The sequence below is a fragment of the Neovison vison genome, chromosome 11, assembly GCF_020171115.1.
Source record: "Neovison vison isolate M4711 chromosome 11, ASM_NN_V1, whole genome shotgun sequence".
Classification (NCBI taxonomy): domain Eukaryota; kingdom Metazoa; phylum Chordata; class Mammalia; order Carnivora; family Mustelidae; genus Neogale; species Neogale vison.
This window is the reverse complement of record NC_058101.1, coordinates 32,828,743-32,845,406: the sequence shown is the minus strand read 5'-3', so window position 1 is coordinate 32,845,406 and position 16,664 is coordinate 32,828,743. Positions and strand designations below refer to the sequence as shown.

The 16,664-nt window shown below is 41.1% G+C and overlaps 1 protein-coding gene and 1 long non-coding RNA gene across 5 annotated transcripts in view; one reads left to right on the top strand and one right to left on the bottom strand.

Moving 5' to 3' along the window:
• Positions 1-5,139, bottom strand: part of ATP8A1 (ATPase phospholipid transporting 8A1) — a 231,171-nt gene extending 226,032 nt beyond the window's left edge. For 2 of the 4 annotated variants that reach the window (XM_044224040.1, XM_044224041.1), the window contains exon 1: positions 5,006-5,139. In XM_044224040.1, coding sequence (XP_044079975.1) covers positions 5,006-5,054 — 49 coding nt within the window. In that variant the 5' untranslated portion in view covers positions 5,055-5,139. Of the gene's footprint in view, positions 1-4,220; positions 4,335-5,005 lie in introns of those variants that run through there. The other 2 variants (XM_044224043.1, XM_044224042.1) reach the window with 2 other exon arrangements.
• Positions 4,461-16,664, top strand: part of LOC122889138 — a 29,060-nt gene continuing 16,856 nt past the window's right edge. Inside the window, exons 1-3 of the long non-coding RNA XR_006380818.1 lie at positions 4,461-4,590; positions 6,881-6,951; positions 11,690-11,856. This is a non-coding gene — a long non-coding RNA (uncharacterized LOC122889138). The remainder of the gene's footprint in view (positions 4,591-6,880; positions 6,952-11,689; positions 11,857-16,664) is intronic.

The window sequence follows — 16,664 nt, the reverse complement described above, 5'->3', positions numbered from 1 at the left end:
CAATTTAATGCTTACTATTTTGTAGATTATAAGTTCTAGAACATTCCTTTATTGCAAGCAAGAGCCTTTAACAGTCTGAACACCTGATGGCGATTGTGTCTGTTAGCTGCCCATCCAACAGCCATTCTTTCTTTTTCCCTAATAAAACAATGAGTAATGTGCCCAGCTAGAAAATTCCATTTCCCAGCTTCCCTTGCAGATGGAAGCCAAAGTAAAATTAGGATGAGTCTTTGTGTGGTACTTCCAGGAAAATCCTTTGGTCTTTCATCTTTCTAGGTTTGTTTTTGGTTTTGTTTTTGTGTGTGTGTGTGTGTGTGTGTTATCTTTCCCTATCTGGAGCTTTTCCATGATGACTGGAAGTCCAGCAACCATCTTATGACTTCATGGAAGATGCTGAAGCAAAGGCACAGAGACAATGTCCCTTCTGACTTCATGAACTGAGCATGAATGATTGCTGACCTATACTGCCTACCTCCATACTAGGGTGAAAAACCTGTGTGTAATCCACTGTAATTCCAGTCCCTCTTTTTAGCACTCCTAATGTTGTACTGAGAGATCCATTTGGTTCAGCCAGGGTAAAAATGAAGAAATTCAGAATTCTTAGCTTTCTGCTTTATCCTGTTTTGCTTTCTGGAAAATATATCTACTATCAGGGTTTCAACTATTACTTCTGAACTAAAGATGGCCCTTTGATTTTGCCCACATCGAACCTCCAAGTTTAAGTATCATCAAAACACGTCCTTTTGGATATCCCACAATTCCTACTTCTTATTGTATTGACCCTCCTTCTCAATTTCCTTATATTTTAATAGATTTTTCCCAATCAGTTTTAAGACTAAAGCAGAGTTCCTCAAAATGTGTTTCATCTATACCAGAACATCCTGAGTTCATTAAGAATGTAGATTCCTAGTCCTAAATGAAGAAAATCTTTATGAGTAACTCAGGAAATTACAGTTTTAATGAGATACCTGAGATCTTACAAACATTAAAATTTAAAATTACTCCTTGAGAACCTCCTTTCATTTTATCCATTTGTCTCCTGTCCTATATTGCTATGTCCTATGGTATGACCTTTGTAACCTCCTTTCCTACTATTCTCCCCTACACTCTTCCTTTAACCCTCCTAACTCTCTTGCCTTGGGGATCACTGCTGTGACTGTTTCCTCTGCCTGAAACACTCTTTCCCTAGATCCTCACAAGGCTAACTCTTTCATTTCCTCCACGTCTTTTTTCAGTGAAGGCCAACCTAACCAATCTATTTAAAGTTGGAATCCATCCACCAACCTTAACACACTACCTTCTTGTTCCCATAGTACTTACTACATAATAAATCCTGTATTTGTTAATGTATTGTGTTTGGTCTCTTGCCTCACTAAAATGTAAGGACCTCCAGAGCTGGGCTTTTTCTATTCTATTCACTGATGCATCCCAAGTACTAGGAATAGTACTTATAGGAGCTCAAGGGATACTGCTCACCTGAGTTTATGTTTTACTTAGAAATAATCTGTGATTCCTCCCTTCCCATCTTCACTGCTCCACTCCAAAACTACTCCTGCCCTTTGTCTTTACTAGACTTTTTCTTTTCCTTTCTTTTTTTTTTTTTTCCCTTAATAACAGAGTCTATCTACGGTGCCATTCTGTCCAAAACATCCAACATGCTTCCAGAATGTATCTTTCTAAGATACTTCTTTGTGGGTGTCATTCCCCTATGATGATTTGGCTCCTAACTGGGCCTGTTATATACTATGCACTGGCATCATGCTTGAATGAGAAATGGATTAGAAACTCTAAGATCTTCAAATACTTGATTCTATATCCAAATGACTCATCTTGGCATTTGAAATGGCCTATAATCTAGCAGGAATCTACCTATCCAAATTTATATTCTATTCCTTCCAAGTTTCCCTCTGCTCCTGGCCAATTTCCTTAACATCTCTCAAATAAGCCATGTTTAACATTCACTATTTTTTTCAATTGGTTACTCTCTACCTTCAGTACCCTCCCAAGTACTGAAAAAAAAAAAAAAAAGAAGAAGAAGAAGAAGAAGAAGAAGAAGAAGAAAAAAAAAGACAATATCCTTTGGATATTGTGTGCTACTCACACCTGAAGACCAGAGCCATCTAGCATTATCTGAGCCCCAGACCTATTGATTTAGAATCTATACCTAACAAGATCCCCAGATAAGTCCTGTGCACCTTAAAGTTTGGGAAGCACTTATCCCAAATTATTTCTCAGTGAAGTGTTCCTGAGCAGGCCTCATGCTCTAAGTCCTGACCTCCAATGGGAACTATGTCACCCATAGCAAACACAATGTTCTATTAAAAATATCCTCTCCTAGATTATTTATTCCTTATTTCATGTAAGTTCTTTAGACCCCATTTGGATGTAAATAACTTGCACACAGGACTGCCACACATCTGGCCAATTTGGCTGCAGGGAACAGAAACCTATTCAAGTCACTTCAAGGGAAAAAAGAGCTTATTCTGACAGTACTTGGGAACAGGGACTAGCAAACTCAGGGTGGAGGGGTTTCCAAGGTCAGGCTACCTCTTCTCAGTATCTGTGTCTCTGCACCATTCTCTCCATCCAGTGCATTCTCTCCCCTATTTTTCTCTCTTCACCATAGTTCCTGTTTCCGCCTGTCAGCAATCACGTGACCCATTAGAGCCGGCTCCTCTCTTCTCTACTACCCTATTCACCTATGCCCCTTTCTGCTTCAATTTTCCCCTCCCACTCTAAGCTTAACTCTTTGCACAAGACAGAGGATCGCCACAGAGAAGCTTTTTGAGCCAAACCACAGGGTTATAAGTGTCTGTGCCACTATGGAGTGTCTGCCCCTGAGTCGAGCCCATCCTACTCCCTCATCAGCCGAGCCAAAGGGGTTGCAGTTCAGAACAAGGCCCTGCAGGCAGTAGGAGCCATCCAAGGAGAATATTCCTTAAGAAAGAAAAGTGTGGGCAGGGTGGGCAGTGAGCCACATCTGCAGCTCACAATGTCATTATTTATGTTGTCTTCACCGTAGTCCTGAGCAAAATACTGAGCACATAATAAACTGAAACCAACCAATATGGGAGGCAAGGGTCATTCACCAAGCTCTACTATGGCCCTGACACTGTGCTGGATGCACAGAGAATACAAAGATTAAATACAAACAGTCCTTATTTTCCCAGAGCACTACATCCAAAACGTGTCACTGAACTAGCTACTTGACCTTGGACAAGTACCTCACCCACCTGGGCCACAGTTCCTTCAACTATTAGATGAGACCACCTTCCCTTACCTGCCGGGGTGTGGTAAGATTCCATAAGGCAGGCTTTCAGGAAAATGTTTTGAAAAATACACGGGACAATCAAACACAATACTGTAGCCTTTTAATACTAAAAAAGTCCTCTCCCATGTCACAGGTTTTGCATTGTTTTCTGGTGTTTTCTCTCTTCCTCATTTCTCACAATATAGGATTCATCCATGACTGCTCTGTGAAAAAACAATCCCAATTATTACTACTATATTTTCATCACCCGTATGGCTTACTCAAGTAGTGATTAGGAATAGTCTATCCATTTCACTCAGAGTTACAAAACAAAAAAGAATGAGTTGTTTACTGTGTACATTTCAAAAATAACACTATCATTTATTCACCTTTTACCTGAAACTGTAACGTCTTATATACTTTTTTCATTACAGTACAAAGAAGAAATATGTACTAAATTCCTGTGTAGGCCACAGGTCAGTTGTGACTTCTGGAGACACCTACTCACAACAGTTTCATTTAGTCGCTGTAATCAGTAAACCATAGATATTAGAACTCACTGCCCTCCGTATTTTTACATCAAGACTCTAAGGAGGAAAAACAATAAAATGGCCTGTCACAAGCCCAGGAGTTCTATTCTCCGAACTGCTGTATCTTTTTACTAAAACCACTTTCCCACCTGCCTCACATTAAAGGATGGGGTAGGGGTAGGCTGCAGACCAGGGATGATGGCAAGATAGGCTCTTTCTCGAAAACATGTTATTCCACTCTGCAGGATTCAAGTGCTGGTTTGTGGGACAGCAAAACAAGAAAACAAATATCTAGATATATACACTCTTGGCTTTGCCATAAGCAACATCAAGAAATAATTTCCGAGTGACCATCACTTGCCAGCAAGAATGTTGAGGGCTCCTCAGAGAAGCCGAAGAGGGTGCCTCGCCCCCCCCCCCCCAAAGCTTACTTACTATACCCTCGGACATCTGTTGCTCAGCGCTGACAGGTGTAGCCATTCAACAGCTGGCCCTGGGTGGAGCAAAGGAGACAGCTTCTACCTTGCTAAAAAGTCAGCTCAGCTGGCCAAAGTGAGGATCTCAGGTAAAAGGAAAAAAAAAAAAAAAAAAAAAAAAACCAGAAACAAAACCGAAATCTCCGATGGAAGCTGGGTGAGACTCCACTGCAGGGAGAATTGCAGAGACTGTAATGCACAGAACCCGCCGAGCAACCAGCCCCAATTAAGGCTTCTCACGCTCTAAGAGGCAAGGGGCTGTGGATCAAAGGCTCCTGCATCTGGGAAAGATACTCCGCTCCTCCGGGAGCCCTGGCGTGGGGGCTGCAAAGAGGTGGGTGCTGGAGGCGGGGGAGGCGGGGGAGGCGGGCTGGGGATCTGTTCACTAGGGTGAAGGAGCCGAGCAGAGACCCGGAGGCTTGTGCGCCAGTGGGAAGGGCGGTGGGCAGGACGAGAGCGCTCGGTGACAGGAACCGAATGGTCACGCTGCGGTGTAAAGCAAGCCTCGGGGCTCCGGTCGAGGACATCAATTCCGGGGATCTAGAGCAGGAAAGGGGTCTGCCAGTGCACTGGAGGCGACGCAGAGAGAAGGGTCCGCCGAGGACCAGGAGCGACCGCCAGACTTACCTAGGGGAAGGGGTGGGACGGCACATCTTTTCCTTAATACACACACGGCCGGACCCCAAGCTGGCCCCGGGCCACCCCCGTGCGCGCTGCGCGCACAGCCCCGCGCTGCGGCGGCCACTCACCCTCCGCGCGGGAGCGGATTTCCGACACTGTCCTCCGCATGGTGGGCATCGCGGCGACCGCTGCAGGTGGAGCCTCAGCCGGGACTCTGCACCTGTCACGGCGCCGCGCAGGCTGGAGACCAGGCTGCGCCGCGCCGAGTGCTCAGCCGCCGCGCGGGCCCCGTCGCCCACCCAGGGCAGCGCAGCCGCTGGACGGCCCCCGCGCGCCGGGGCAGGAGGAAGAGGCTACGAAGGTTGCGGCGACCGCAGAGCTAGGCGAGCTTCCCAGCAGCCGCGGAGGGGGCGGCTCGACGAGGGGAGGAGCTGGGGTGCCGGCGCCGGGGGAGGGGTCGCCGGGGCGCGCGCTTACTCGCTCCCGCGGCAGCGCGGCGGCGGAGTCGGGAGAGGGGCGGGGAGAAACCCGGGAGAACCTCCTCCTCCCCGCCCCGCTCCGGGCCGTACCATTCCTGAGGGGGCAGGGTGGGCAGCTCCCAGCCTCCTCTTCCCGGCTGGGCGCCCTTGCTCCGCCTCGCGGCTGCGGCTCGGCCTGTCCTTCCTCAACACCACTCTGACCCTCCTAAATCTTGACCAGAGGGGAAGGGGTGCTTCGGCGCGTGCATCTCCCCTTGTCCCCTCCCGCTACCCTCTGGCTTGTGATAACAATGGAGTTGCCCGCGGTCTGGAAAGCCGTGTTGGGTCTGAGTCGGACGGCGAGGGGCGAGAGGGATTGCGACGCCAAGGGTTAAGTTACAACCCCGGCAACGGAAGGGAAGCGCGAGTTTGCCGCCTGGGTGGAATTCTAGCCTCTCCGGGCGGCCACCAGCCCCCGCCGCCTGAGCTGCACTTGCTCCCTCGTCCGGCCCACGAGCAACAGGCTCTGAGGCCGGGCTCACCCCGGAGCTAGTGCTCCTCCTGCCGCTGGTGCCCGGGTGCGTCTAGAACCCCCGCGAGTGGGCCGGTGCGTCCCGCCAGTGCGTGCTCTGTAGCCCGACAAAGCTCGGGAATTGCAATAAATTCAACTGTTGGGCCAGGTGGTTCAAAAATCACTTTTGGTTTGGTTTGTTTCGGGTTTTTGCTTTTACTCAAACCTGCAGGAAGTTGGGTTCAGTGGTTTTACCTGAAATATATTAGGAAATGTCCTAATATAAAAATCCATAAATATAGACTAGATTTTAATTTCCTTCGTATCCTAGAGATAGTCACAACTTCATTACCTCTTATTTTTTATACCGAGGTCTATGCTAACAAGTATGGAGACCACTATGGTAGAGGTATATATACATTTGCTGATCTTATCATCGAGTTAGGTTGTGAGGTTTTATGTAGATTCTGGTGAGCTGCTGAAATGGTAAGAAGGAATAAATTAAGTTAGAAGCAAATTGCTTCTTCCCTCATCTTGTGCTCTTGGTCCAGCTCCCAGCGGAAGAGAGACCTTACATGGAGGCCTTTCACGTGAGCTGCTTTCAGATCCTGCAGGGAGAGATCTGAGGAGGTTTGACCACAGAGATAAGTGATTATTCCCAAACCTCAAGAAAAAGTGAAATCTACTAGTAGCATCTTATCTCCATTTGTGGTATTTCCTTTGCCTCCTGCAGGTAACATTTGCTAATCAGGGTCCTGCCTTACAGGAATACTCTCACCAGGCGATCAATGCATATTTATGAAGAGCCCACTCCACTTGGCTCTGAGTCAGAGGCTGGGATTAGAACAAAGAAATATTTCCAGGATTCGTGGAACATCAGCAAGGGTAGAGCCGGGCTCAAGATAACTGTGTTCTAGTGATGGTCATGATTTGCACGTTATGTTCTTATAAAAAACAAACAAACAAAACAAAACAAGAAATGAGCATGCAGTCTTCTTAGGACAATTGTCACTGGCCATTTTTATTTCTTCCAGGCCCAGGACCTCCTGTATAAAGCAGGCATCCTCTAACTTGATAAATATGAGACTGGAACAAAATTAAAAGGGTAAGTACAACATGGAGACAGTAAACAATAACAACAACAACAACAGAAAAACAGCTTTAAAAGTTAGTGAACAGAAACTAGAGTAATGCTGAGCTTTTATGACTAACATTTTAGGTGTAATTTTATGCACAGCCCGTGCCAGTTTTTATTCAAAACGAGGGCAGAGTAGCATGCCAGTATTCGATTTATCAACAGTCACCTTTGTAATTCCTAACAAGCCCTCAAATGAAGCTCAGTTCTGCTTATTTACAAATAATAATTAACTGAAGGGAGTTCCAGAGATTACCTCTGTTTTCCAGACAGCAATCCAGTTTATATGTTTCTCTGTGTTTGTGTGTCCCATTACCAACCCATCAGTGAAAATGACAACATAGGCCACTTGTACAGGAAATGACAACTGCCTTTCATACAGAGACGATCACTGCATGATATAGACTGTAACTTGCTGTGTGTTGACTCCCAGATTATTTTATTACTATATCTATAATGGTAAGAGTATCCCAACAAACTCATTTCTGAAAAAAACCACTCATTCCTGATTGCTAGAAATCACACACATTTTTATGAGGTCAGAAACCTGATTGACACGAATATTGCACTAATCTACATCAGCTTGATTTCAAAGCCATCTCAGATAATTTCATCTTCCGTTGGTGAGCAATGTGCAGTGTGCCAGTCCCTGGCATGGGACTCTGGTTCCAGCACCATGACCTTGTCACAGAATCTGTAGTACAATTCAGATGTCAGCAAGATCATTTCAAAGCTTTCAGGTCCTATGACTACACTACTGGTAGATTTAGAAGGAAGAGGGTTATTCAAGGACATCTTCTCCAAGGACCAGGTTTTATCAACCTCCACAAGATATACATTAAATGCATAAAATGTGTGAGGTGCCAAGCCAGAGTGCTAGGTGACAAAGACACCTAAATCACATGTGAGAGCAATGTAACAAATGTAACTAGCAATGTAATGTAACAAAGGCTGATACTTAATGTCCAGTAGCCCACCGACATTGAGAAAAGGAGAGAGTCCAAGAGCTGAGGTGATCAACATGATTGAACTGGGTCTTAAAGTCAGGGTTAAGGCTGTAGAAATGAAACTGAGACATTATTTCAGGTAGGAATGCTTAGCATATAGTAAATACTCAACAGTGATTGTTTAGTGAATGTTTAAGGGAAACAATGATAAAAAAACCTCTATCCTTGGGAGGAACCGAGAGATCAGTTTGAGTATGACAAAGCTTCTCTGTGGAAATCTGTACGCTTTGAATGGGTAACTTATATGCTATGTCAATTAGAGCTAAATAAAGATGTTAAAAATATGTCTTTGCCATTGTTAGCCAAAAAATTACCAAGTCCAGAAATTCAAAAAGAGATGTTAGAGGATATTCCTACCTTGGTGGGTTTTCACTTACCTGATGTTGCCTGAGTTGGTTGTTGTTTGGGGCCACCAAGGATTAAGACTTTGGTCTCCTTTGGGAGGAATTCATAGTCATATAGGTGAGAGAGGAATGCTGATTTGCTGATTTATATTACAGCCAAAAATGCTTTGTGAACTTTTGGCCTGAAGGTGTTCTCATGCCTGAGAACCCGGCATCCAGTTAGGACTGAGGTGTGGAAAACCTATTTCCACACTCCCATAAATTACAGATGCTGAATAGTGCTGGCCACTATACTCTAAATTCTTCTGCAGATGCACAAAATAACTGGATACATACATTAATGTTAAATTATCGATAATTACAATTTTAGTTGAAAATTGAGGTTAAAATATGACATAACATTCTATCAAATTGCAGAGCTACCTGGTTATTGTAACAAAAGATGCTTATTACTTTTGGTGCATAGTTGGTATTACACTGATTCAGCAGATAGGGTAGGGTTAAATATTATATTATTAGATTTGTAAGGCATATTTCCCAAGTCTTCCCATTTTAATTGCTCTCTTTCTGTCACTATCCCTTACATGCACGTCCCTCCAATAAACCAGAAAATTCTTAAGGCTCTGTTTCCAAAGTATATCTTAATTCTATCCACTTCCCTTCATCTTTGCCACTCTTGTATACCATGATCTCTCACCTATAATAACCTCCTCACGGATCTGTCTGCTTTCATTTTTTCACCCATTCAAATTCTAGGTGCCATAGTTATTATTTTCAAACACAAATTGGTTTATATTATTTTTCAAGACTCTTCAGTGGCTTCCTATAGCACTGGGAATGAAACTCATACTCTTCATGATTTTTCTCCTTGCCTTCCTCTCAGATTCATCTTCTGCCCCCTCATTTGGTCACTGGGCTCGGATTATCCCATACACAACCCCAACTTAGATTGCCCTGTTTCCCGGAGTGCTGGCCCCCAACACCTTGTCTTATTCCATCCTTCTCCTAGCACTTACCTCTATCTGAAGTTTTCTTATTTGCTTGTTTACATGTTTATGAGAAATAGGTCTTGCTACATTTGTCTCAACTCCAATTAGTGTCTGTCGTATGGCACAGTATCAATACATATTTGTAGAATGAATGAATGAATTGAAAATTGTGTGTACTGCGAATGATCTGGTTCCCTAAGATTGGACAGTGGACATCAGTAGCAGAATAGGTAGCATTCTATTTGAAATGATAACAAAGTATGTCCTTTATCAACATGTATACTTGAATATATTACTTTGTCAGAATTATTTACATGAAATAATTTAGAGCGTATTTGTCATGAAGTACTTGAGATCAGAAAAATCTTGTGAATACCATATTGGCTTTTGTCAAAATTAAGTGATGAAATTTTAAAAACAAACCAACTTCAACTAAAAGCTCTAAATCTGTTGTCATTGAATAATTCAGGCACTTACTCTTACTCAATGATAAAATCAATACTTTCTCTCATGCCTATGATTCATTTCTCATGGCTGTATCATCATTTTTTGTTCCAACACCTTAGCAAGGTTTTAATTCAAAATTATAATGTTTTTAAACATTATTATCATCTTCATATACTTGGAATCTCCAACAAAAAAGTATAATGATATTTTCTTCACAGTAATTGAAAATACTCTACTCTTGTTTAAATGAAACTAGAATTTTAAAATGTGGATTTGTATTATATGAAAGGACTTTAAAAAAATTTTTTTTAATATTTTATTTATTTATTTGACAGAGATCACAAGTAGGCAGAGAGGCAGGTGGGGGGTGGGTGGGGAGCAGGCTTCTTGCTGAGCAGAGAGCCCGATGTGAGGCTCTATCCCAGGACCCTGAGATCACGACCTGAGAAGGCAGAGGCTTAACCCACTGAGACACCCAGGCACCCCATATGAAAGGACTTTTAATAGAAAATTTAAAAACTACCGTCTAGTCTATTTAAAATAGCATTCAGTTCACAGACAATCTTTTAGGGAAAAAGTTACTGAATATTTTACTCAGAAAGTAAATGAACAGTTAAGGGAAAACAGTCTTAGGGTTGAGATCTAAAATTCATACCTCTTAGTTCAAACTCATAAGAGACTAATTAAATGATAAGATTTTTACTTTAAACGATTCTTTCCTATCATAGCCAGGAATTGTAAATTAGTACCTAATCAGAAGTACAATCCCCCCCCCACCAAAATTAACAAACAACATTTTAGTAGTACTGATCATCTGTAAAATATTGTTGTAATATACCCTGTGAACTTTATAAGTAGTACATTTATCATGGTATTGTCATGGATTTTGAGATTTTAAAAAGCAGCTTTATTGAGTTATAATTGACATACAATAAACTTCATTTGCTTAAATTTAAATTTGAGAAGTTTGGACATAGGTATCCCCTATGAAGTCATCACCACATTTAAGATAATGAACATGTATCTATCACTTCCAAAAGTTTCCTCTTGTCCCTTGGTATGGTTGTTCTATATAACTGGAGATACCTTTTCTGCTTGCATGCAATAAAATTTATTGAGTGCCCACCAGGTTCTAGACCCTGAGCTGGGTATTGGAGATTGAGTTAAAACAGATAGGTTCCAGGCCCTTCCAGAATGCATGACATTGATCAAATAATGATGTAAGTAAATATAAAATCAGAACTATATAGAACACTCTAAGGAAAGATAGTCTACACCTGCATATTGTGATTATACTACAAATTTATTTCTGGGCTTTCACATAAATTTGTTTATATGTGTTTTTGTCATAGATCTAAAGATGTACAAAAATTGTGTTTCTACTGGATGCTATGGCTTTTATCTTGAAGAAAGTATAATGTTTGTTATATGGAAAAGATAGCCAGTGAAGAAAAGAAATTTTATTATAATTCATTTCTTTGGTGTTGCCCCAGAAAGCCAGTATTGGAAACAAAAAGAAACATCCAAGGAAATCTCACTTTTTTTTCTTGCCATGTTAGTTAGATGCTGTTTCAGGAAGGAAGGATGGCAGTACTGTGGAAAAATGTATTGAAAGAGATGAAAATCTGAGAATTTTCATTAAAATTTGAGTATAACAGTAAATGAGATGAATAATTATCATTACCAATATAATTTTGTAATTCCATGAATTTTAATTGAGAAAGAATGCCAAGCCTAAAAATATAGTTTCCTGATGAATTGAAATAAGCCATAACTTTCAAATATGAAATATTTGCCACTTGCATTTTGCCCTCTTGGATGATATAGCCTCTGTGCAAATTCATAATTCATTGCAGTGTTTAGCAGATTTATTGGAAAATCACAGTAGGTTTTTTTTTTTTCCTCTGATCCGAAAAACCAGAAACAACATCTGCTGGAAAGAGAAATTATTTATTACTCTAATTTCTTGCCAACATTGAACTCTGAGGAAATCCACTAAACGGAGAAAGCGAGCCAATCCAGGATTACAGTTTAGTAATCCCCTGAAGAAAAAATGGGGGAACACTATGAAGAAAAGATACGAAGAAGGTAAGCTCTCTGTAGATTCAAGGTTTGTGGGGCTGGAGACACTGGAGGTAGGAGCACAGTGAACTAGGGGTGAGTAGGAGAGCAGATGCTCAGACCTTTTGTATAGGTGGGCTTGTGTATGCCAGACTTCGAATGTGGGCTCCCCTTCCCTGCCTGTACTGTCATGTCTTTTCTTTTTTTCCCCCGTTTGGTTTTACTCTGAAAACTGACCTCAGTCTGCTACATTGGAACCTCTTTCCTCCTCCAGTAACCATGCTGTTTTGTCTCCCTCTGGCTCTCCTGCTCTCAGAAGCCAGGTACCCTCTAACTGAGGCTGCTTCAATCTGCTGCCTGCGTAGCCCCGTGGTTTTCAGTTGGCAAGATTACTGACTCCTACTTAAATTTTCTCCCCATCAACTTTACAGAAAATTCACTTATATAAAATCAAATGCAGCCATTTAAATGTACAAGGTGGTGAGTGTGACAAATGTATACGCCCATGTATCTACCATGACAGTCAAGATCAGCAGGGTCCCAATGCCCACTGGCTTAATCTTGCTCCTATCTCTGGCTCCTCTTGGCTTCTCACTGGTTCTTTTTGTTTGTTTGTTTGTTTGTTTGTTTTTGTTTTGTTTTTAATTTATTTATTTTCAGAAAAACATTATTCATTATTTTTTCACCACACCCAGTGCTCCATGCAAGCCGTGCCCTCTATAATACCCAACACCTGGTACCCCAACCTCCCACCCCCCCGCCACTTCAAACCCCTCAGATTGTTTTTCAGAGTCCATAGTCTCTCATGGTTCACCTCCCCTTCCAATTTACCCAAATTCCCTACTCCTCTCTAACGCCCCTGGTTCTTGATTTACAATGTGAGTGCAGGAGGCAAAGGGAAACTTATAGTTTGGGTAATACTGAGAAATAAATTTGAATAAGTACAGGAACCAAATGAGGGGGCACTGTGCAAACCCGCAAAGGTGATGGAACGCATGCATAAAGTGAAGGGGAGGCAGCACAGACTTGGGGACACAATAGACTGGTGTTTCGAAAAGATTGTTGTGATAACAGAATGTAGGACATGAATTAGAAGCAGAGATACCAATTTTGGAGATGCCAAAGATCTGCTCAATTAGCAGAGGAAAAGGTGATTTTTTTTTTTTAAGAAAAACTTGAATATAACATGAGACATTTTTAGTAATACTTATGGAACTATAGAGAGTAAAGGACATGTTTACCTGAAAAAAAATAGATAATCTTCTCTGTATAGTTATAGACATAGAGAACAGCTATATTTGAACTTTTTAGATGTCGAGTCCATTTCTTATTGAATCAATTTCTGACATTTGAAGAAGGGAGATTGCCTTTGCTACTTTCTTTGAAAGATGCTATGTGAATGTTATATTTGAGCATTTATTTAATTAATGGAAGTGTTTCATTTATCTTTTAATGCTACTTATTGATTTCAAGAGACTTGTTGCAAGAATGCTCATTAGTATTTAGAATGCTCATTAGTATTTATTAATATGTTAAAAAATGTACCTCTATATGTCGTTTAGAAAAAGGCTTAATTGCACATAATAGAAAACCCCAAAATAGCAGTGGTTTATACAAGGCTGAAGTTTACATCTTTTTTTATTTTTTTTAAGAGTTTATTTATTTATTTAACAGACAGATATCGCAAGAAGGCAGAGAGGCAGGCAGAGAGAGAGAGAGAGAGAGAGAGAGAAGCCACCTCCCTGCTAAGCAGAGAGTCTGATGTGGTGCTCAATCCCAGGACTCTGGGATCATGACCTGAGCTGAAGGCAGAGGCTTTAACCCCCAGACCCACCCAGGCACCCCAAGATTGAAGTTCATTTCTTGGCACATGAAAGAAGTCTGATGATAGGCTGTCTACTATCATCAGATATCTGGCATCTTCCCTTTCTGTTCTGCCATGCTAACAAGTGGTTTCCATCCTCAAGGTCATCTCAGGGTCCTGGGTGGCTTCTGTTGTGCCAGCCATAACATCCACATTGAAAAATGAGGAATAGAATAAGGATACAAAGGGACCCGAGCGTGCTTTAAGCATCCGTTACTGAAATCTTACATGAAAGTTATGCTCATGTCTTATTGGCTAGAACTTAGTCACATGGCCACGACTGAACAGGAGGCTGAAATTTAGTTTTTTATTCAGTTGGCAACGCACCTGGAAAAAACTTGGCATTCTGTTACCAATGAGGAAGGAGAGAATGGAGTTGAGGGTAGGCAACTAACATTCTCTGCCACACTTACGATTAAATCTCAGAAATCATTCTCAAGGTTGCATTATTAAAATCCTGCAGTTCTTGATGGACATCGTAATGAAACTATGTTTTGTTCAAATTGTTTTTAAGTACTTATAAGAAAGAAGGAAAAGAACTTGCTTCATTTTAGAAACAAACAGTCTTGATGAAACAGGTTTTTAATTGTTGGGACTTAACAGAAAATTTACTGAATGATAATTGAAAATAATATTGAATTGAGTATAGTAGAAGAGAGGGAAATTAATTTAATGAGGTAATAACTTAGTTATTACAGTGACTTCCTGGTTAAAAACAAATAGAATCGTAGAGGTGAAAAAGAGACAAAGCAATGCGTAGAGTAGAAATGTAGATCTTCTGTTTCAGTTTTTTTCTGTGTTTAAACAGAAAAGGGAAAGATCAAAGAATTAGAGGTTTCTGAAGAGACATATTACCTAGTGTCATTTTGGGAACTTCAGTCTGTTAGCTGTATGCAGACTGTACTTTGAGGGGAAGGACCCATACCATGTTAGGAAGCTATGGTGGTCCTCTCATCAATAGGAGTTTTCTGGGTTCTTGATGATGGCTTTGGATCCTGAAAAGACTATGTTTATTTTTTTTAATTTAAAAAAAATTTAAAAACTTTATTTTTTTTGAATCAATACTTAATGTACCAAATATATATGTTAAAAATATAGTCCTTCCTTGAGCTTAAAATTTAATTTGATCATTTTATTCTATTTAAAAATCTGGCACATTTTTGGAATTTTAGGGATGTGGTTGATTAATGTTTGATTCCATTCATAACTAAAGCTCCCTTACACATTTTAAACTACACTTAATGAAATTGAATTTTATTTTCTTTCTAAAGAAAGTCACTTGTGAGAGCCTTTCCCCTATTTAAGTAACTATTTTAATAGGATAAATGTAACCTATAAAAATAACTCTTGGGTTTTCTTAAATTTTCTAAAACTGGTGGATTTCAGCATAAAATCTTTGCTACAAATCAGATTTCTAGCGCCATCAATTTAATTTGGAATCACAAGCATGACATGTTTTGTAACGGGTCACATTTTCTCGATTATTTCTAAACTTTACTAAGAAATAGGTTTGACTTACTTGACATAGGTTTGATTTATTTAAGCATATATGTAAACACACACACACACACACAGTTCTCCAAGTTTAAAGCTACTAATTCTCTTGGAAACAATTATGTCATCCAAATAGTTTTGGGGCTAACATTATAAGCACTTCTGTAGATTACATTTTAAATTAGCTGAAGCTGAATATTAACCAGAGATATCCTCTGGAATCTGAGCTCTGGAACTACAGATGCCCTTAAAATTCATCTTAGCATCTTTGGCTGTCAGTGAGCCTCAGTCCTCCAGATTCAAGTCGTCTGTTAACTTCATCCTTCTCTTCATATATGGAGTTTACATTTGGTCCATTTGATTGGTTTCAGCTAATCTATTCCTGTATTGTTCTACTTTAAATTATTTTCATATTTTTTCCTGATAGAATTAATGTATATCATTTTTAATCATATTGGATTGGGTTTTATTTCTCTTTCAAGGATTTTTCTAATTGGTTCCTTTTATTTATTTATTTTTAAGATTTTATTTATTTATTTGAGAGAGAGAGAGGCAGAGATAGCGAGAGAGTACAAGTGGAGAGGAGAGGTTAGAAGCAGGCTCCCCGCTGAGCGAGGAGCATGGGACTCCATCCCAGGACCCTGAGATCATGACCTGAGCCAAAGGCATTTGCTTAAACAACTGAGCCAATCAGGCACCCCTGATTGGTTTCTTTTAGTTTTAAGGCCTGTTTACAGTCTAGGAAACTTGAATGAGAGTGGTGCAATTAGAATGGAAGCAAAGGGAGAAATGGAGACATGTCCTAAAAGGAGAATGAGAGTACACATTAAGATTAGGTGGCTCAGTGGGTTAAGCCGCTGCCTTCGGCTCAGGTCGGGATCTCAGGGTCCTGGGATCGAGTCCCGCATCGGGCTCTCTGCTCGGCAGAGGCCTGCTTCCCTTCCCCTCTCTCTGCCTGCCTCTCTGCCTACTGTGATCTCTCACTGTCAAATAAATAAATAAAATCTTAAAAAAAAAAAAAAAAAAAAAAAGATTAGGGATGGAGGGGAACCTGGGTGGCTCAGTGGGTTAAGCCTCTGCCTTCGGCTCAGGTCATGATCTCAGGCTTCTGGGATCGAGCCCCACATCGGGCTCTCTGTTCAGCAGGGAGCCTGCTTCCTCCTCTCTCTCTGCCTGCCTCTCTACCTACTTGTGATTTCTATCTGTCAAATAAATAAATAAATAAATAAATAAAGATTAGGGATGGAGTCTTAGAAGAGAAAACACGGAGCAAAGATCCCAGCGGTAGGGTGGAGACAGGTAGTTCCAAATGCTCACTCCTTCAGCCTCTGCCCCTACAAATCCCCTGCATTCTTGTGATTAGATGCTGATATGCTCTCCTACTGACCCCCATGAGAACTCACTATCTAGAATATTTATCTAGACTTAAGTTATGGAAAAGCTGTAAGTCCAGAGTTTCTCCTGGGCCTTTTGGTAG